The 20,927-nt window shown below is 42.8% G+C and overlaps 1 protein-coding gene across 38 annotated transcripts in view; it reads left to right on the top strand.

Moving 5' to 3' along the window:
• Positions 1–633: 633 nt before the first annotated feature.
• Positions 634–20,927, top strand: part of LIMCH1 (LIM and calponin homology domains 1) — a 205,908-nt gene continuing 185,614 nt past the window's right edge. For 35 of the 38 annotated variants that reach the window (XM_083630008.1, XM_083630007.1, XM_083629996.1 and 32 more), the window contains exon 1: positions 634–1,078. In XM_083630008.1, the coding sequence (XP_083486134.1) occupies positions 986–1,078 (93 nt within the window). In that variant the 5' untranslated portion in view covers positions 634–985. The remainder of the gene's footprint in view (positions 1,079–20,927) is intronic. The other 3 variants (XM_083630012.1, XM_083630009.1, XM_083630018.1) reach the window with 2 other exon arrangements.

Below are 20,927 nucleotides of genomic sequence, written 5' to 3'. Positions count from 1 at the left end.
GATAGTTTTGGGCTGGACTTTTTTTTTCCAGCTGGAACTCGGTTCTGGCACCTCTCAGGTGGGCACTATTGCCGTTACAGTGGAACCTCAAGTTACGAACCTAATTCGTTCCGGAGGTCTGTTCTTAACCTGAAACTGTTCTTAACTAGAGGTGTGATTTCGCTAATGGGGCCTCTTGCTGCCGCTGCGCCGTCGCCACACAATTTCTGCTCTCATCCTGGGGCAAAGTTCTCAACTTGAGGTAACTCTTCCAGGTTAGCAGAGTGTGTAACCTGAAGCGTTTGTAACCTGAGGCGTTTGTAACTCGAGATATAAGAGAACAAGGCAGGCGTTCATGATATGTTCCAGTGACGAATTGTGTCTGCGTTCTTTTTCTGCATGCACACACGGTCCTGGCACCGGACTGAAATAAAGATAAATATTGGGCAGGAGGGCTTGGGTGATAGACCTGTTGCAGACGGGTAGGGTATAAATAATAAAATATTATTATTAATGTTGGAGATGTAAATCTCGCAGGCCTGCCCTGTCTCTGGTCCCCGAGCAGGGATGCAGCTCGCAGAATCCTGGGCGCCTGGGATTGGCTCTCCCGCTTGGGGGCGAGGAGGAGGCAGCGGCCTGGGCATTGGCAGGGCCTTTTCCCTCTGTCTGCTGCTGCTGCTGCTGCTGCAGCCGCCGCCGCTTTATTTTTAGCCGGCGGCTCAGCTCCGCTCAGCTGCTGTTGCAAGAGAGGAGGCTGGTGGGAGGAGACGAGGCAGATCTTCAGCCGGCTGCGAGGAGGAGGAGGAGGAGCAGCGGGAGGAGGAAGCCTGGCGCACCAGCCAAGCGCGCCCCGCATGCACGGAGCGGTGCCCTCTCCTCCCATCGCTGCTGGGGACGCACGGCGGCCGCTGGCTTTCCCCGCGCGGCCCCCGGGAGAGAGCCGAGAGCCGCCGGAGCCCAGGCTCCCTCCGTGCTGCGGCAGCGGGGGCGCAGCTCGCCTTTGCAGATGGCCAGTCCGGGCTCGGGGCTGCTGGAGGCGACGCAGCCTCCGGGGGACTCGCCGGAGCCAGCTTTGGCTGAAGCGCAGCAGTGGATCGAGGTAAACGGAGCGCCCGCAACCTCTCGTCTCCCTCCCCTTCGTGCATAGGGTCCTTTTGCAGTAGCTCTCCCCCCTCCCCACACCCACACCAAAAATTATCCCACTGCAGTGCCTTGGGCCACCGATCCGCGCGAGATTGGCAACCGGTTTGGGGAAGTGGGCGCAATTTTGCGCGCAAAGGTTCTCCATCTCTCTCTCTCTCTCTCTCTCTCTCTCTCTCTCTCTCTCTCTCTCTCTCTCTCCATCTCCGGCTCTGGCAGTTTCCCCTTGATGGTGCAGAGTTGCCATCGCCTGCTGAAAAGACAGGACGTCGGTGAGGTTCAGAAAGAACTGCTGCAGTAGCAGCAGCAGCAGGTTCAGTTCGCGGGGCGCATTTTTTAGGCGGCTGGAGGGATGCGGCTCTCTCTCTCTCTCTCTCTCTCTCTCTCTCTCTCTCTCTCTCTCTCTCTCTGTCCCCGCTCTTCCTCTTCCTCTCGTCGCCCTTCCTTGCAGTCTAATCTCTTAATCGCATTTATTTCCCTCTCTGGGCAGAATGAAACGAAACGAGAGATGGTAAACAAGGGGAGCGCTCGGCAGAGAGCTCGCCTATCCTCTGGAGGAGGTGGTCTTGGGGATTTCGGAGCAAAGAGCTGCTCTCCAGGTCTGGATGCTGAAAATGGGATAATCCAGACAGGTTCAAGTGCAGGAGGGTGCTGTCTTAGCGGCAGCTGAGGGCTGGGAGAACGTGGCCCACATCAAATAATCTCCGATAGTTTATACTGTTATAGTACTGTGGTCCAGATCATTGTATAAATAGTGATTTTCCCCTCCTGCTCCTTGCAGGTAGCAGAATAATGCACCTATTTCCCTTTGCGCACCTGAGCGGAGAGTCGTATTTTTGACCACTGGGGTTTGTCGTTAGTACATCCAAATACGGCCCTATAATGAGTGAACTATTGTTATCATTATCACTGATATTATTAAAGGCGTGCACAAGCGTTAGGCCTTAACACGCTATTGGGGAAGGTGAATGATGCTTCTACTTTGGAACCATACAGAGTGGTTGGTTTTTTGTGTCCATACAAAGAGGCGGGAATGAGACTCTCTGAGAACATCTGTATCAACCAAAGGCGCTTCTTACAGACCAACTTTAGTGTTCCAACTGAGCCTTGGCTGCCTTCTTCCAGCAGAGAAGCAGAGTTCTGTGTAACCTGAATGCTTGCGCACACACTAACTCAAGCCATATATAGCACCTCCACACTCTGTGCCTGGGAAGACGAGAAATAGGTTGCCTATAAAAAGTGTGGAAAATATTTGAATTGTTTGGTGTAGGCAAGGAAAGTGCATTTTAGAGTAACCTGCCACTATTTCGAGGGTCACATTGCTATATCACTATTTCGAGGGTCACATTGAATATCAAAAGGGTGCATTGGGGAGGGGAGCTCACCTCCAACCTTAGCTCCCCACACTCTGTTGTCTAGGGTGCTTTTATTCCAGCCTACCCCACTTCTGGAATTGCCCTAGGAGAAAAGTGAAAGGGCTTGTAAGCATTTGATTTCAGTGTGGATTAGAATCTGCCTATCTTCTCATTAAATCGGGGTTGTCCGCATGACACCCCCTTCAACCACCTGCAATTTTGCTCATTTCCACCCTCCAAATGTGGATTTTCCCAACCTGGGAATAATTCAACATGCGGTTCAAAATCTGACACCTAATGGTGCCACCTGTAGCAGCATCCACAATGCTCTAGTGTTATTACAGTCGTACCTTGGCTCCCAAACGCTGCAAACCCGGAAGTGACTGTTCCGGTTTGTGAACGTTCTTTGAAACCCGAACGTCTGACGGGGCTTCTGCGGCTTCCGATTGGCTTCAGGAGCTTCCTGCAGCCAATCAGGAGTTGCACTTTGGTTTCCGAACATTTTGGAAGTCAAACGGACTTCCAGAACGGATTCCGTTCGACTTCCAAGGTACGACTGTAATTTGATTTTTATTTATTTTAGAACATATACCACATGATTAGTTGTTGTTGTTTTTAAACCAAACAAATCCTCAAAGCAGTTTACAAAAGAATAAAACAATGAATCATTTTTTTCCTCACTTACTCCCATTTCTGTGTCCCCTCGTTTCCCCTTACTTTCATTTTTTATTTGGCGGCACTTGTGGCTTCTCCAGGCATGAGCACTGCCTAGATTTTTAAAATAGTGTTTAAACATTCAGATTCACAAAGCTAAGGAAAAACATGTAACACAGCAGCCTTTAGCTTATTTGTGTTGATCTGTAAAACGTTTTGCGATGCATTTTGTGGTTTTATATCTTGATTTTATTCTGTGAACTGCCCTGAGACCCCTGGGCATAGGGCAGTAGATAAATTCTAATGATGATGATGATGATGTCTCTGGAATTGCCAGCTTTGGGGAGCTGGGAATTTGGCCTCTTTTTTTTTTGCCTTCCACCTATATGTTTGGACTGTCCCACCTTCATGCAGTATTTGCACACTACATTGGATGCTATGAACAATGACAAAAAAGTACCTGAAGAAATAAATAGGAGCACCATGAAAATAAATCGCTTGCCATTTTCCCTTGCTATTATTTTTTTTAAAAAAAGGGTGCACATGCACATAAAGTTCTACCTTTGCATATGTCTTGTTTGTGCTCAAATGGAGGAAGAAGAAACAGCAAATTAGAAAGGAGGGTTGGAAGCACACTGTGGATTGACCCATGCCCACAACTGTGGAGGGGAAACAGCAGTTTTGCAACCAAAATGCAAGCGTGTATGGATTTCTAAGCTCAAACTGGAATGGGAAAACAGTGGATTTTCAGTGAGATCCTGCACAAATTTGAGCTTCCCGCTTCCCTTTCCTGCATATCTCTTTTGATGCTAAAACCAATAGTTAAAAACATTACGTACATGCAACACCCTGTTCCTAGTTTAATGGGACAGATATGTGATCAAAGAAATGTGGCTGTTCTTCTTGCACATAATTTTGCCCTCAGTTCTTCTGATTTATTTCTTCCTGTGCATTGTAGCCGTTCAAAATCCACGGATCCTCAGTGCCCAATAAAAGAGGGATACAGTATTCTTCACCAGAAGGCATGTGCGTTTATTGTGTTGATTGACTGAAGGGACTTGTCAGCCAGGTCTTCAAGAATGCAGGGGCTTTTAATTTCTTTGTTACAGTGTGATAGCTCCTTTTGTCACCAACTGATAAGAGGGGATGAGACAGACTTACAGGTAGAGCCTAGGCTCAACTTTTGCCTGGGACTTCATTGAGTTCCATGGGACTTACTCTCAAGTAAGTTTGTACAGTGTCACAGTTTGAGTCTCACTGAAACTGGAACATGTGATCAGGCAAAATGAGCTCTAGATACAGTTTAGTTTAGATCAAATGTGGGCAACTAAAAAAAAACACACAAAAAAAAAAACTTGGCCGAGCCAAATGAAAAATGAATGAAGAGTCACGCGAAACCTTAAAGGCTTAACTAATTTGTTATGGGAAATGTTTCATCCTGAACATACTCACTCCTTCACCAAAGTGACTTATTGGCTGTATTTGCATGTAATGCCATTTTGCATGATGAGGATGAGATACATTCATCAAGCACTGGGCTTGTCTTATCTTTGTTCCTTTTTCTTTCTCGAGCGCAGCTTCCAGGAGATTGTAAGCTTCTGCTTTTTTCTTTTTAGATTAACCTCAGGTCGCCATTTCCTCTGAACTCAGGTAAACCGTGGTTAACCTTAACCATGGCTTGTTGAAACAAGCCAGCTTAAAACCGTAGGTTAGTCTGGGTAGGGATGTTACATTGAGTTGTGAGGAATCCAAAACAGAAGCAAGAAATTTTGCACTCCTCACAGCCATGCTGGAGATGGGATTGTGTGAGTTTGGCTGGTGGAGAACCACTGGCCCAAAAGCCAAACCTGGTCTCCCAGCCTTCCCATTTGGCCAATGAGGCTGGTCTCCAAAAATGACACCCACCAGTCCCACACATGTCATCATATGAGATGTCAGGTGCGAGGCAGGCAGAGCTTTGGTTTCAGAAAGCAGGACAGATCTTCCTGTGCATCGGCTGCTGTGCAGAGACCTCTGCAAAAAAGTAGGTTTGAATTGTCCATGCATCAGCCAGGCAGTCCCAGGCCTTAAAAGGTTTCCCATCTGGCACTAAACCATGGTTTGGTGCTACTCACAAACCAGATGGTTATGTCACTTGGCAATGATGTCGGGGAGCTGTATTCAAAGCCGTATTAAATCTTGTTGTTGTTTAGTCATTTAGTTGTGTCCGACTCTTCGTGACCCCATGGACCAGAGCACGCCAGGCACTCCTGTCTTCCACTGCCTCCCGCAGTTTGGTGAAACTCATGCTGGTAGCTTCGAGAACACTGTCCAACCATCTCGTCCTCTGTCGTCCCCTTCTCCTTGTGCCCTCCATCTTTCCCAACCTCAGGGTCTTTTCCAGGGAGTCTTCTCTTTTCTTGAGGTGGCCAAAGTATTGGAGCCTCAGCTTCACAATCTGTCCTTCCAGTGAGCATTCAGGCCTGATTTCCTTAAGAATGGAGAGGTTTGATCTTCTTGCAGTCCATGGGACTCTCAAGAGTCTCCTCCAGCACCATAATTCAAAAGCATCAATTCTCTGGCGATCAGCCTTCTTTATGGTCCAGCTCTCACTTCCATACATCACTACTGGGAAAACCATGGCTTTAACTATACGGACCTTAAATCTTAGTGCTCGTAATTGTTTAGCGCTTTATTAGATGGCTATTTACATTATTGTAAATATTTATCTTTTTTTTTTAGCTCTTTTGAGCAGTGAGAATTGCAAAGTATGTGAAAAATATTTGGGCTTCTTGCTATTCATTTCTTTGCTTTATTTCATGTAGCCCAGGGGGTCTACAGACCCTTCACTTTTTAAGAAAGCGGCATGGGTTTAGACAAGATTCTAAAGTGTCAAGTGTTCCTTGAGGGTTGCATGCCTCCATCCACCCCCAAGATGAAACATAATAGTTAGCTGTAAAGTCCTAGTCTTAAAATAGCTATTAATCTAGTAACCACTGCACATGAGCTATCTTTCTATCAGAGTATTTATAGAGTCTTTTGCTACATCTCCAGCAAAAGTGGTCTAATAAACAGTGTGTGAGGTCTTGTTATAAAGTCTACATTCTCGTTTGGGTATAGACTTGCTTGTTAAGCTTTGACAAGTCGGTTTCTATAAGGGCCTCTCTAAACAATTGGTGTAATAAATCTGGTTTCTCATATGTGTTCAAGAAACCTACCTCTCCTATCTCCCTGTTTGTTTCTGATACGTTTTATTTTCATGACACTTCAAACTGCAGGATTTTGTGTCACATATGGACACGGTACCTGCTAAATTGTGCGACATAAATTATCCAAGGATGCAATTCCTCAAGCCCTTACACCACACTACTACTAATACTACTACTACTACTAGAGTACTTGTTAATCTAGTCCTCTAAGCAACATAAAGCACGTAGTCACAAAAAGGTCAATGAAATGAATAGTAACATATCAAATTCGATAGAATATATAGGCACACACATGCACACACACAAAAAGAGCTAAAATAGCCATCCCAGTAAAAACAGAGTGCTCAAATATTGTCAGAGTTGAGACTAAAATTATGTTCACGAGCTCTTTGCCTCGTGCCCAAAAGATGATGTTGTAGTTGCCAGGTGGGCTTCTCAGGGGAGAGAGTTGCATGAGCTTTATTTTATTATTTGGTAGCTGTTCTCCTATTTTAAAAGTGCGTATCTAGCCAGATTTTTTGTTAAATGGCTAGATGGATGGGAGCAAAGCAAGTTTCCCCTTTATGTTCCGCGTAGATGGGAAATAATAGTGTAATTGAAGGGTGACTTGGCATGGTACAAAAGCATTTATTTGTGCTTGGGGCACTCTTTAATTGATTGCATTGAAATACCTGCTCCTTAGTTGTAAAATATTGTTGATTCACACACCCCTTCCTTTCTCCACTATTTACAGTATAGGTATTCCCACAAGTTGTTGAATCTACTTGGCTTCTGTCCTTGACACTCTCTCTCTCTCTCTCTCTCTCTCTCTCTCTCTCTCTCACACACACACACACACACACACACACACACACACACTTCTAATTGCTGTCAAGCCTTGGTGGAAGGGAACCAATAGCAGGCTTTTTAATTGAAAGATGGGGTAGAGATCTAAAAATAAATAAATGAATGAAAATGCACCTGCTGTTCATTGCAATTGATCGATGAGATTGGAATTCAGATATACCATTACTGAAGATCTGAGAAAATGCCAGCGTCTGTGGACTTTTGGGTGAATTTTAACCTGAGAGCAGTGGAGACATGAGCAAATTGCAAAGTTTTTTTGGCTGAAAGAGATAAAATTTGTGGCGGGGGCAGGGCTTGGGAGAGCAGAGTAGGGGGAGGCACTGGAGTAATCCGATGCGAATAAAATGGACTGACTGGAATGGTATTTATTTATTCTAAAGCATTTTTAGAGGTTTCCCAAGTATCGGGGTGGGGGTGGGGAGCTTGCAGGAACAGGATGGGGAGGAGCATGAACTGGATTATAATCTTGCTTCAGTTGGTTTAAAGTTCTTTTTTTGTTTTAAACCTTGAGATGAAATATTCACACTGGGCATTCAAGATTGTGTGGTGTAAGAATGGCAAAAGATGAAGAAGAAGGTGTGACTTCTACATTTTGTCCTGAACTTGCTGAAAGGCAGTTTGAGAATTTGGGCAATTTCCATTAGAAATTGATAATTTAGGATTTATGTATCAACTTCAGCAAAGTTATACTATTTTAAGCCACATGAGCACATCATGTGCAAGTGTTTTTAATTCATTTTCATTGTGGAAAATTAAAATAGAAAAGTCTTCTCTTTTTGTAGGTCTCTCTTACATGATTCTGTTAGTCACAGGTGTTTATTTCTCAGCGGCTGCCAACCAATAATTAACACTGTCAGAATTTGAATTTGTTACAGGCTCTGACAGGTCAACAACATTGGCTTTTCCACTGCAGAAGTGTGGCACGGAACCGTTGACACAACCGTTCATAGACCTATTTCTTGATCAGGTTTTTTAAAGCCAACTTCAGTTCAGTGCAAAGATCACCAGAGCAGTTTACAGTAAGAACAACCAATTTCAAGAATTCAGTTAAACAAACTATAAAACCACAAGCGATTTGGCACAATAAAAGCAGCAGGAAAAATCAGACAAGAAGTTGCGCAGATTGCAAAAGATTGCCACACACACAAAAAATCATGAGCACAATTTCACAGGACGCCATTTCAAAGGCAGCCCTTTTGTTATTCCTGAGATCCATGGATAAAAGGTGGTATATAAATTTAATGGATGATGAAGATAATAAACCAGCTCACCTCTGATGACAGCAATACCTGGAGAAGCACCTCTGTAACTGATTGCAGTGCATGGGGGTCAGATTGATGTAAAAGCAGGCATTCATTTCAGGTATGCTGGACCCGTCATGAAAGGAGAAATTAACTTGCATTTAAATATGAGCTATGGGCTGGAGAACTGGGGTCACAGTTCAATCTGCAGATTTCCTCCTCCAAAGGCTGTGTCAATTCATATGCCAAATGTTGGGCTTTAAAAAATCTATGCTGACCTCATTTACTGGACAGATACACATTCCTTCTACTCTGTTGTATGAATTGGCCACCATCACTAATGGGATAGTTCTTTGCAATGGCCAGTTTGCACAATCCATTTGCCATATGTATTTGGTTCAGGACAAGTCTTGAGTGTTGCATTTTTTAAAATTTGCTTTTTTATTTTGCTATCTACCTTGGACTATAAAGGAACAGGGTGTGTATGTGTGTGCATACACACATACAGTGGTACCTCGGGTTACATACGCTTCAGGTTACAGACGCTTCAGGTTACAGACTCTGCTAACCCAGAAATAGTACCTCGGGTTAAGAACTTTGCTTCAGGATGAGAACAGAAATCGTGCTCCGGCAGCGCGGCAGCAGCAGGAGGCCCCATTAGCTAAAATGGTGCTTCAGGTTAAGAACAGTTTCAGGTTAAGAACAGACGTCCAGAACGAATTAAGTACTTAACCTGAGGTACCACTGTATTTAAATGAATGAAGGAATGGTGCAGAAAGTGAAAGAACCTCAGCAAATGGGTCATATGGATTGGCCCATATGACTTGGCTGTCCAGCAATGCTTGCTAGCCCTTGCTGGGGATGGTATCAGTTCTCCAGTAGCACTATAGCAGTCCTTACAGATGCCCCTAGCACCAAACACTAGCAAACTGGTAGGTTTGCTGCATTCTACATTGTGTTAAGGAACCGCAACATGATAATTGGTAGCCCCATACATGGTTCTGGCATCAGTGTAAGCAAGCATTTGGCTTATACCTGTCCCTCCCAATAAATAGGGTATTACATATATGTAATACTAGGTCCAGCTTTCTGAAGGTTCTGCTTTTGTGGCTTTCTTTTGATGGGGGATGCTTAATTTGGGCAGGGCCTAGAAAAATGTGAATGTGTGGACTGATCATATTCTAGGTTGGAAGCGGAGGTGCGGGTCTAAGGCTCTCTTTTGATCCTCACAAGATCTAAATCATTGACACTGGAACCATGTATGGCATCATCGGGTTGGTTAAGATCTTTCTAAGGCACATGCTCTCATGTACATGCTTCATTTCAACAAAATGAAACAGGGTCTGTTTCTTGAATGCATGGTCTACACCAGGCATGGGCAAACTCCGGCCCTCTAGATGTTTGGGACTACAATTCCCATCATCCCTAGCTAACAGGACCAGTGGTCAGGGATGATGGGAATTGTAGTCCCAAACATCAGGAGGGCCGGAGTTTGCCCATGCCTGGTCTACACCAACCTTCCCCAACTGCTGCCTTCCAGATCTTGTGGACTCCCAACTTGAACCGTGTTGGCTGGGGCTGATGGAAGTTGTAGTCCAAATATCTGGAAGTCATCAGGAAGGCTGACGCAGGCCATGTGCTGAGGAAACAGACTTTCCATCTCATGTTGTTAAAATGTAAGATTTACACAGTCTACATAATCAAGTGGGGTTTATCCAATCTAACTTTCAACTGTGTGCACTCGACTCACAATATTGTGAAGCACCCGGCCTTCCAATACTCTGCTGCTTGTTTGTGCCATCTACAAGACAGATGTGGTTCAGTCCAGACAAGTGCCATTTGCAAGGCCATCTTAACCGTGGGCAGCATTTGAAATTCACCCAGGTGCCAGGATGGTGGCTGATGTCTCCATCATCTGGAGGACCATGCCTGGAGGTCCTTGGATCTTGCCTCTTTTCACACACTAACAACACCTCAGAACAAATTTCTGGAACCAAAAAGTCGTCTTGAAAAATACAATTTTCAAGTTGTCTGGCCCACAAATGGCAAACAGGCATTCCATTTGGCAGCTGTAGTCCTGGTTTAAGGAGCCATTTGGTGCCCAGTTTATATCTGTTTGAGTTCCTAATACTGACTATCGGGTGTGAGGGGTTTGGTTTTTGAATGGCTATTTCTTTTCAGCATACATTCAACATGGTCTCTTTGTGTGGTGAATCAGGAAACTGTAACAAAAGCCAACTCTTCTAACACAATGTTAAGGCATTATTTTCATTTGCTGATTACGGCTGCATTAGGAAACACTTAATTCAGGCCACAATAACCCATTTAGACTTTGCACAAGTGTTAGGCAGCAGCAACGGAAAACCAGTTTGTTGCCATTTGTTGCTTTAGCAACATGCATGTTTTGCTGCTGATATATAAATTAGAAAGGACCTTTCCTTGTAACAAGTAGACTTTAAAATAACAGCGTCGGCAGGGTGAGGCGTTTCTTTTAATGCAGCCTGCATTATTGAAAGGACAGTATGTATCTCCTTTCAATTAATGCATCTCCATTTCACAGAAGGAACATACTGGCCGTGTAAAAGTATAGTGGGGTTTTTAAAAAACAAAATCACCAATCTCGTTTCATGTATTTGGGACATGATTCTGCAACAGGGGGATTTCCTGTCCAAGCAAATCCCAGCTTCAAAAGAAGGATTAATTTTGTCCCTCACACTCCAGTTAATTTTTAGCCCTCTAGGTGCTGAAATGTCCATTAAGCCCCCTCTCTGCCTTGCAGGTTTGATGTAAAGAATTGCTTAAGGTGAAGCGTAGCTGCCCCTTCTCCCCTGAATCAGGGGCTGTTATAGAAACCTTCGGGATGTGGGTGGCGCTGTGGGTTAAACCACAGAGCCTACGACTTGTTGATCAGAAGGTCGGTGGTTCGAATCCCCGTGACGGGGTGAGCTTCTGTTGCTCGGTCCCTGCTCCTGCCAACCTAGCAGTTTGAAAGCACGTCGAAGTGCAAGTAGATAAATAGGTACCGCTCCAGCGGGAAGGTAAACGGCGTTTCCGTGCGCTGCTCTGGTTTGCCAGAAGCGGCTTGGTCATGCTGGCCACATGACCCGGAAGCTGTACGCTGGCTCCCTCGACCAGTAAAGCGAGATGAGCTCCGCAACCCCAGAGTCGGCCACGACTGGACCTAATGGTCAGGGTTCCCTTTACCCTTTACAGAAACCCTATCCACAGACGTTGCTCCTAAGCCACAAGGAAAACAGAACTGGACTGGCCCCCACCACTCTTAAAAGTGACAAGGGTCATGAGGAAGAGGCACTTCCAAAGGCAAGCTGATCTCAGGAACATCCTGTAACTCTGAAACGTTAATTTTGGCAGAATGAAGGTTTTTTTTAAATAAAAAAATTAGACTATCATGACTTGAAACAACATCTGCAAAAACAGTTATTTGGGTCACAGATTTATAGGAAGATAATACAGCAATAAAATCGCACTTGATGCCTGATAATTCCTTGACGCTATTGTTATAGCACACAAATGGCACTTCCCTTTTTTGCCTTATTGTCACGCCGTATCCTTGTTGTCAGAACGTCTGTTATGATTTTGTTAGCTTGACAGAAGGCTTTCCCATCGGTGTGCATTCCTTAGAAACTTTGCCAGGTCACAAGAATGTATCCTTAATACAACAGCTTCAAGCGAGCAAGTCCTATTTTCCTTTTTTACCTCCACATTCCCCATTTAAGATTGTTTTCCCTAGAGACAGATATTGACCGAAAAAGCAATCACCTGAAGAAGGAAGAATCAGGCATGTTCTTTCATAGAAGTAACTCCCAAGTTGCAAGGTTGAGATGTGCGAATTTTCATACATGGACAGTGCTTCCATATTCGGGCGATGAAGGCAAACAAACCCCATGTTGATAATAGCTGGTAATTTAATGTGAGTGTCATTTGTATGGGTTTCCCCTTAAAAGGGACACTTTTAGTTTGAAGTGGCCCTTCCTAGAAGATCATTGTAGAAGTAGCTCCTTTTTGTATATCTGCAAACCGAATAAAAGAAGCAAGAAAGATAATATTGCTGAAACATCACAAGTAGCTGGAAATTTTGTATTCTCCACTGTTACACAGAAATTAAAGTATTGGCTTCCCACATAGAACAGGATAGGAAAGTATGTATGTAAATACATTAATATGTACTGAGTCTCTTTCACAAGAGTTGTTAAATGCACCTGTTTTTGTAGGGGGGCATTGATTTTGTAAAGGTGGCAGGGCAAAGGATTTCAGAGAAATGAATGTGAGAATTCAAATGTAGACCTATCTTTATCCTGTGGTCAAATCCACTTTTCACTAAGTTCATCAAATTCTTTTGCTAATAATCTAGGTGACCTCAATGGTGATAAAGAGTTGATAGATGTGGTTGTCTGATGTATTCTGCTTGGTTTATAGTTGTACAGTGGTACCTCGGTTTTCGAACGTAATCCGTTCCGGAAGACCGTTTGAGTTCTGAAACGTTCAAAAACCGAAAACTCAGTATGGAAGCCTCAATACGGAAAACTCAATACAGAAGCCGCATGGCATGTTCGATGTCCGAGGTGTGTTCGAAAACCAAAGCATTTGATTCCGGATTTACGGCGTTTGAAAACCGAAATGTTCGTCAACGGAGACGTTCGAAAACCGAGGTACCACTGTATATGGATATGAACTAAGCCCTGCTCAGAGTTGAACAACTGAAATCTTAAGTTCATTGACTTCAGTGGGTCTACTTCGAAAATGACCAACAGTGGATATCATCCTGTATATTGAAATGGCGTAACTGCAGTAGCTGCTTTTGATCTTCAAATCAAAGGACTGTTTTTAACCCATGAAGCTATATATGGCTTTATATCTTGTAGAACACCTCTCCTGGATCATAAGGAGGTGCTTATTCAGATATCTCCTTTGAGAGTGGCTTGGAGAGTGGCAGCAGGAAAGGTTCTTTTTGGTTGTGGCCCCGCTTCTGAATGAGGTTTTTCGGGTGAAAGTGCTGTTGTCCTTTCATTGCTAGGTTTAGACTTCCCTCTTCTCCTGAGCTTTTGATGGAATATGATTCAGCTCTGTCAGGGCTTTATGTTGCTGCTTCTCTGGGCTATTTGTTTATTTTCCTGTGGAGCTAGTGTTTATGCGTTGATTTATTGTTAAATTCTGATGGCGGTTGCTTCTAGCTGTTGTAAGTTGCCTAGAGACTGTGTCCTGTGTTAGGCGACCGACAAATGAAATTATCGAAGGCAATGGTGACGTAAGCATGTGATTAAGCACAATTCATTACACGGTTGCCTAATTCCTCTGGTGTCAACGAACATTAAACAGGTGTTGGCAAAAATATTTGGCCTTGAGTCCAGACCATCGTTCGCTGGTCTCTTTGGAAAAACTTCTGTTGACTTCATGGAGTCATGAGCCACAATACGGCATAGAGTTAAGCACTCTTAAGCCCAACTGACTACAATAGGACTCAAATGTACATAACTCTCACTGGATTGTGGCCATGTCCTTTGTATTTGGCAGTGGAGCAGGGGTCATGACCTAGACAGTAGTCACAAGTCAAGGCATTGACCATTGGAAGATTCTATTTTAAAACTGGCATAATCACCAATAAGTAAACTTCACATGAGTAAAGCTGAAGTTTTACCCTCCCTGTCCCACTGCAGGAATTGGACAAAGTTGTTGCAATTCTGTTTTGGGCAGTTCTGAGATCTTTCATCTTGTAACAGGGTGGATAGATGAAATTAAAATAAAATTAAAAGTAGGATTTTAAAGTTGAGGTGGATTTTTTCACAAAGTTTCCCTTTTTAAAATAACTTGGAACCTAAACTTAATGCAAGCATGTAAGTTCTCAAAACAGAATTTATTGCTCTCTTTTGAACTCACGGAAGGCTATTTTTCTTTGTAAGTAATGAACGATGGTAAAACAGTATCCCTGATCATCATATGACACAATAGTTCATGTCCTTAGCTTATAGCTTGGTTCTGAATGAGCTACTTCATGTGTTACATACTGTAAGTAACAGGTGCAAGCTCTGGGTTCAGCAGTTTGCAAGCTGTTGTATTTGAGGCAGGTGCAGATGTTGGTTTTTCACTGGGTACACAATAACTAAAGATGGTGCTGTGAGCTTACTTGGAGGAGAGTTGGAGCACCCATATTGCTGCGGTGCTTGAGATTTTCAATTTGTGTTTGATTTTATTTCTTTATCAGCGGTGGTTCTAAGTTGGGTTTCTAAGTTGCACATTGTGTTTTAGAATTAAATATGTCCGTACAGGGTTTTACTTGCCCTAAGCGCTTGGGAAAAAGAAATCTTTTTTTTTTGTATATAGTTTTTTATTAGTTTTTTTAACATATCATTTTCAACAGTAATTAAACATACTTTTACATCTTATTCAAATTTTTGACTTCCATCAATCCTGCCTGAAAATTTTCCAATCCAATCTCTCAGTATGCATTTCTTATCTTCGCTATTACATTTCAAACTCATAACTAATATCTCTATCTTTTTCTACTTTGTAACCCTTCGTATATTTCTCCTTAGAAAACGTCTTGTAGTCCTACTAGCGTAATTTGTTGGTTTCAGTTGCTCTTCAAATAATTCATATACTTCTTCCAATCTTCTGTAAATCTCTGGTCCCGCAGGTTTTGAATCCTTCCTATCATTTTGTCCAATTCTGCATAGTCCATTAATTTTGTCTGCCATTCGTCTTTCGTCGGAATTTCTTCTTGTTTCCATTTCTGGGCTAACAACACCCTTGCCACTGAAAGATAAAGAAATCTTTCAGTGCAGTCACAACTTTAGTTTGTGCATATTCTCCTAGAGAATGCCAAAGACGCAAAGCTGCATTAGTAGTTGTAGACAAGGACAGGTGCGTAGAAAATGCCAGCCGTGTCATTCCGCCTATAATAACCATCTGGCAGAGATCAACCACACCTCCAAAGGAAAATAATCCTTGCCTTCTTAATATAGTCACTTTCCAGGCTGCTTTTCTATTCTAGATGCTGTGTTTTCCCCGGGTGAATTGTGCAACATCCATTTTATCGGTTCAGTTGTGCAGTTGCTCCAGTTAAGCACTCCTTCCAGCTGTAGCTTATGGAGGGTGATGAGTCTGGCTAAAACAAGCTCAAGTTCTGTGTGTCCTTGTGGTTAGTGGCACTGGTTCTGTCAGCATCATGAGCAACAACTCGTGGCCTTCTCGGTAGTGGCGCCCTCCCTGTGGAACACCCTCCCTTCAGATGTCAAGGAGATAAAGAACTACACAACTTTTAAAAGACATCTGAAGGCAGCCCTGTATTTAAATGCTTGATGTTTTACTATTTTTTTATATACAGTGGACGCTCGGGGTGCGAACGTGATCTGTGTGGGATGCATGTTCACAACCCGCAGCGTTCGCAATGCGCAGCAGCACATCTGTGCATGCGCGGGTTGCAACCTGGCGCTTCTGCGCATGCGCAAAGCGCAATTTAGCACTTCTGTGCATGCGCGACCCCCCAAACCCAGAAGTAACCGGTTCCGGTACTTCCGGGTTTCGGCGGGTCCGTAACCCAAAAAAAAACGCAACCTGAAGCGCCTGTAACCCGAGGTATGACTGTATGCTGTAAGCATATGGGAAACCCAGCCAGGTGGGCAGGGTGTAAATAATAAAATTCTTCTTCTTCTTCTTCTTCTTCTTCTTCTTCTTCTTCTTCTTCTTCTTCTTCTTCTTCTCCTCCTCCTCCTCCTCCTCCTCCTCCTCCTCCTCCTCCTCCTCCTCCTTCTTTACCTCTGCTTGTCAAGTCTCTCTCATGTCTACCTGCAGCACGTTGAATGTACCACCATCCCCCCCATTTCTTTTTTCATCTTCTTTCCTTATGGGGGGAGGCTCTTGATTCCCCCCTCCCCCCAAAATTTGAGTCAAATAAATCAATATTTCTTAATAGATTTCTATATCGGGCTTCACAAAAAATGATCACAGGGTGGTTTACAAAAATAAACAAAGAGAAAGATATAATGCTCAATAGAATTGAACCAATTTCCATAGATTACATAAGTAGCATAATTAGAAACACCATTAAGATAGCTTAACCCATCAGCCGCTAAACAGCCAGTAGAAAATGTCTGAAAGAATTTGAATTTGGAGTGAGATGCACCTCAGTCGGGAGATAATGAGTGATAATATTATCAAAAGGGCTGAAAGAAAACCCGGGCAGCCAATTATTTCTAGCATTCCTAACTACGGTAATATATGAATCGTTTTCAATTTAAATCATACCCATTTGACCTCTGTTGTTTTTACACATTTTATTAAAGGTAAAGTTAAAGGACCCCTGACCATTAGGTCCAGTTGTGACCGACTCTGGGGTTGCAGCACTCATCTCGCTTTATTGGCCGAGGGCCCGGCGTACAGCTTCCGGGTCATGTGGGCAGCATGACTAGGTCGATTCTGGTGAACCAGAGCAGTGCATGGAAACGCCGTTTACCTTCCCACCGGAGCGGTACCTATTTATCTACTTGCACTTTGACATGCTTTCAAACTGCTAGGTTGGCAGGAGCTGGAACAGAGCAAAGGGAGCTCACCCCGTCGTGGGGATTCGAACCGCCGACCTTCTGATCGGCAAGTCCTAGGCTCAGTGGTTTAGACCACAGCGCCACCCACGTCATTTTATTAGGTTATAATAAACTTTGATTGACATATATGTATATATTGTCTCCCAGGACTCTTGCATTTTTTTCCTGAGATGCTGAAAGGTCTGCCATTTAACCCGTGATGATGCTCACCATCTTGGTTGCAAATATAAATTGGTTAAATTAATCTTTGGCTCCACATGATTGTCAGGGGCTGAAAAATCAGAGGCTAATGAAATATAAAAGATTGAATGGTGTATCTGGTAAATATAAATGTATAATCTATTTGTAATCTCCCTTGAAAATGACCTGATGATGAGAAACAGAGACTCTATATATAAGTAAGCTGTCAGCTTGCCTGGCCTCCATGCACTTGGAACTAACTTGTTCCATTGATTCAGGACGTTGGCTGCATATTTGACTTAGGAGTGAGATCTGCTGAATTCATTGGGACTTACTTCTGAATATGCATAGGAATGGACTGCGTGTAACATAACTTGGGCTGGATTTGATGCATATAAGTTTCGTTCGACATCAAGAACGAGTACACAATTATATTATTTTAAATATCATCTTCCTCAGACAGGCATAGAATGTGATCACAAAGAAGTATCACCATTACATGCTAAATACTACCACCGATAGTGATCCCTGTGATCTTTCCTAAGCAGTCCCTACAAAATTATGTTTAGCATTAGTTCCAGTTCAGTTCAGTCAATGGTTATGTTTTTAGAAAGAGTTCCTCAGAATAAAAATGAACCCAGTACACGTTCTGCTCACAAGTTAAGAAATCACAAGCGTTGGCGTCAATTAAGTAAATGGTGAATTTGAAAATAGCTCGCAAATAAAAAAAATATCACAAATACTGTTAGGAAGAAGGCTTTGCTTCCTCAGGAAGCTTGCATTTCCTTACAATAACACATCTGTTTTATGGTGCTCTGTCATACTGCTTGTGATAAAATCAAGGTGATTTATGCAAAAGCGTTATATATTCAAATCTTTCCTTAAAAAAAAAGGCTACTAGGCAGTCAGTTATGTGGCTGAATTCTGGGTTTTACCAGAAGGAAGGCCCTTAGTTGAGAGATTGAGACTCTCCAAAATGCTCATACATGGTAGGTTTTTGCAGTGATGAATATCTTGTGGTGTGATAACAGTAATATTTAATATGAAAGAAGAAGGTATGGCTAAGAAGTGCTCTAGATTCCAAAGAAAAAGATGCCTCCTACCTGTGAGGGAAAATACTCATTCATAGTCATGTTTTCCATTTTACTATCCTGTTTTAAAAATAACACCTCCCTGCTTGATAGCTTTTACTAGTCTGCACATGCTAGAAGGCATTACAGTAGTGGAAGTATCAATTCTTCCTTCTTAAAATTCAAATAGAATTAAATCATTGACCTATAAACGAGAGCAGTTCTTTATTTCACTCTCATTGGATTTCAGATTGTGATTTTAAAAGAAATTATAGCAATGCTTGGTAGCGCGTGAGCTAGTAGTCAGAATGTGCAGGAGAGCAAAGACGAAGAAGGGAAATGAGAAACAACTGGATGATTTAAAAATAATAATTTTACAATAATATAAAACAGAAATTTGAATACTGAAGCACCCCTTACTTGTACAAGTTGGCATACAGTCTTGCTAAAGGTTCATCATACCAACTAAGATCTTTATAGTTCATCCCGCAAAAGTGTATTTTTGACCCACTCACTGTTTTTTTGTTTCTTTGTTGACGGGCTCTTTCTTCACTGTGAGCTGTAGTCATGAACATACCATAGTTATGTTGACTGTGTTGTACGAATTAGGCCATTAACGCGTACCCTTCATTGATCAAATTGAAACTGCCCATGCTGGCACTCCTTCTGACAGTTTAGTCAGAATTTCTCTCCTTTATTGCAGCCGTGCAACCTCTGATCTTCTAGAAACTTATTCTTGAACCACATCTGAGTTAAAGTAAAAGGTGTTTTGGTTCAGATGCTGTGGCTTTCATGTATCTTGCCTCCTTTTTAAAAAGGATGTGTAATTTCACCACAATAAACAAGTCCTGTTGATGTGAAGTTGTGTGTGCTGCAAGAATGGTCTTCATTTTTTCAACATAAAACAAATTATTGCTACAATGTTGTGGGTTGTATGGTGCTTGGCTTCTTCTCTTAATTTTCCTGGCTTTATTCATCCATTTTTTAAATAATCAGAAACTAAATTAAATGTAAACCATGTGATCTGGAAATAGAATAAAAGGTCTGATTTAAGCAAACGATCACACATGCTAATAATTTTTTTTGCCAATATGTTGATTCATGGAAAAAGCTACGAGCAAACATTGTGGAAACAAATTCTTTTCCGGAAAAAACCTTATATCAAGAAGTCAACAGGATTGTATTGGGATTAATCAGAGCAACAGCAAAGTTTTTAAACTCCACTCTCAAATTTTAGAAAGGAGGTGGAAATTTCAGGTGCAATATGTGTAATTAGACTTGAAACTTCACAATACGCTGGATTTAACTTATAAGGCTGTATCTCTCTATACTGTGTTTGCACTAGTCTGTCATCAACCTGTTTTCATTGGCTGTTTCCCAGGGTTCTAAGCTAAAGGCCCGTCAGGGAAAAGAGGAGAGGACAGGAAGAAAAAGGAGGGTGCTCATGTCTGTAATAAATGATTTTTAGAGGAAAGGGACCACTTGGTGGGGTGGGAGAAGGGTCTCTCTATGTGTGACAGTTTTCCCACTGAGAGGGGGAAAGTGAGTGGTTTAAAACAATGAGAGCAATTTGAATAAAGCAGGGATGGAGAGACACAGGCTTTTAATTAAAAGAAAAAAGTTTTAACAAGGGGAAAGAGAGATGGATACAACACAGACTCTAACACCAATTTTGTTGTTGTTGTTTAGTCGTTTAGTCGTGTCCGACTCTTCGTGACCTCATGGACCAGAGCACACCAGGCACTCCTGTCTTCCACTGCCTCCCGCAGTTTGGTTAAACTCATGTTCGTAGCTTCGAGAACACTGTCCAACCATCTCGTCCTCTGTAGCCCCCTTCTCCTTGTGCCCTCCATCTTTCCCAACATCAGGGTCTTTTCCAGGGAGTCTTCTCTTCTCATGTGGTGGCCAAAGTATTGGAGCCTCAGCTTCACAATCTGTCCTTCCAGTGAACACTCAGGACTGATTTCCTTAAGAATGGATAGGTTTGATCTTCTTGCAGTCCATGGGACTCTCAAGAGTCTCCTCCAGCACCATAATTCAAAAGCATCAGTTCTTTGGCCATCAGCCTTCTTTATGGTCCAGCTCTCACTTCCATACATCACTACTGGGAAAACCATAGCTTTAACCATACGGACCTTTGTTGGCAAAGTGATGTCTCTGCTTTTTAAGATGCTGTCTAGGTTTGTCATTGCTTTTCTCCCAAGAAGCAGGCGTCTTTTAATTTTGTGGCTGCTGTCACCATCTGCAGTGATCATGGAGCCCAAGAAAGTAAAATCTCTCACTGCCTCCATTTCTTTTTGCCAGGAGGTGATGGGCCCAGTGTTGTGTTAACACCAATAAGTTAACACAACAAAGCCTTTCCCAACTTTCTTCTTGCCGTGCTCAAACCTTGTTTTAAACCACCACTTCGCCCTAAGTGCCTTCTCACTCGCTCTGCTCAAACCTCTGCCATTGTTTGAGATCACCCCTTTCTCCCTCTCAGTATTTCAAACTTCTGCTATTATTTAAAACAGCCCCTTCCCCTTCTCATTATGCTCAAACTTCTCCCGTTCTTCAACTGTGACATATGAGAGAGACAAAGAATGTGGAACCTCACATGTTCCACAATATATTTCACTCCTGGTAGCATGCGTTGTCTTTTACATGAAGCTACGGATTCAATTTTGTCATTTAGAACAGATTCTGCATTTTATTAACAAGCAAACACCCATTATAT

This window comes from Podarcis filfolensis, assembly GCF_964270895.1.
Source record: "Podarcis filfolensis genome assembly, chromosome: 9".
Lineage (NCBI taxonomy): Eukaryota > Metazoa > Chordata > Lepidosauria > Squamata > Lacertidae > Podarcis > Podarcis filfolensis.
Note: the sequence above shows the minus strand (reverse complement) of the source record. Positions and strands in the feature narration are given on the sequence as shown.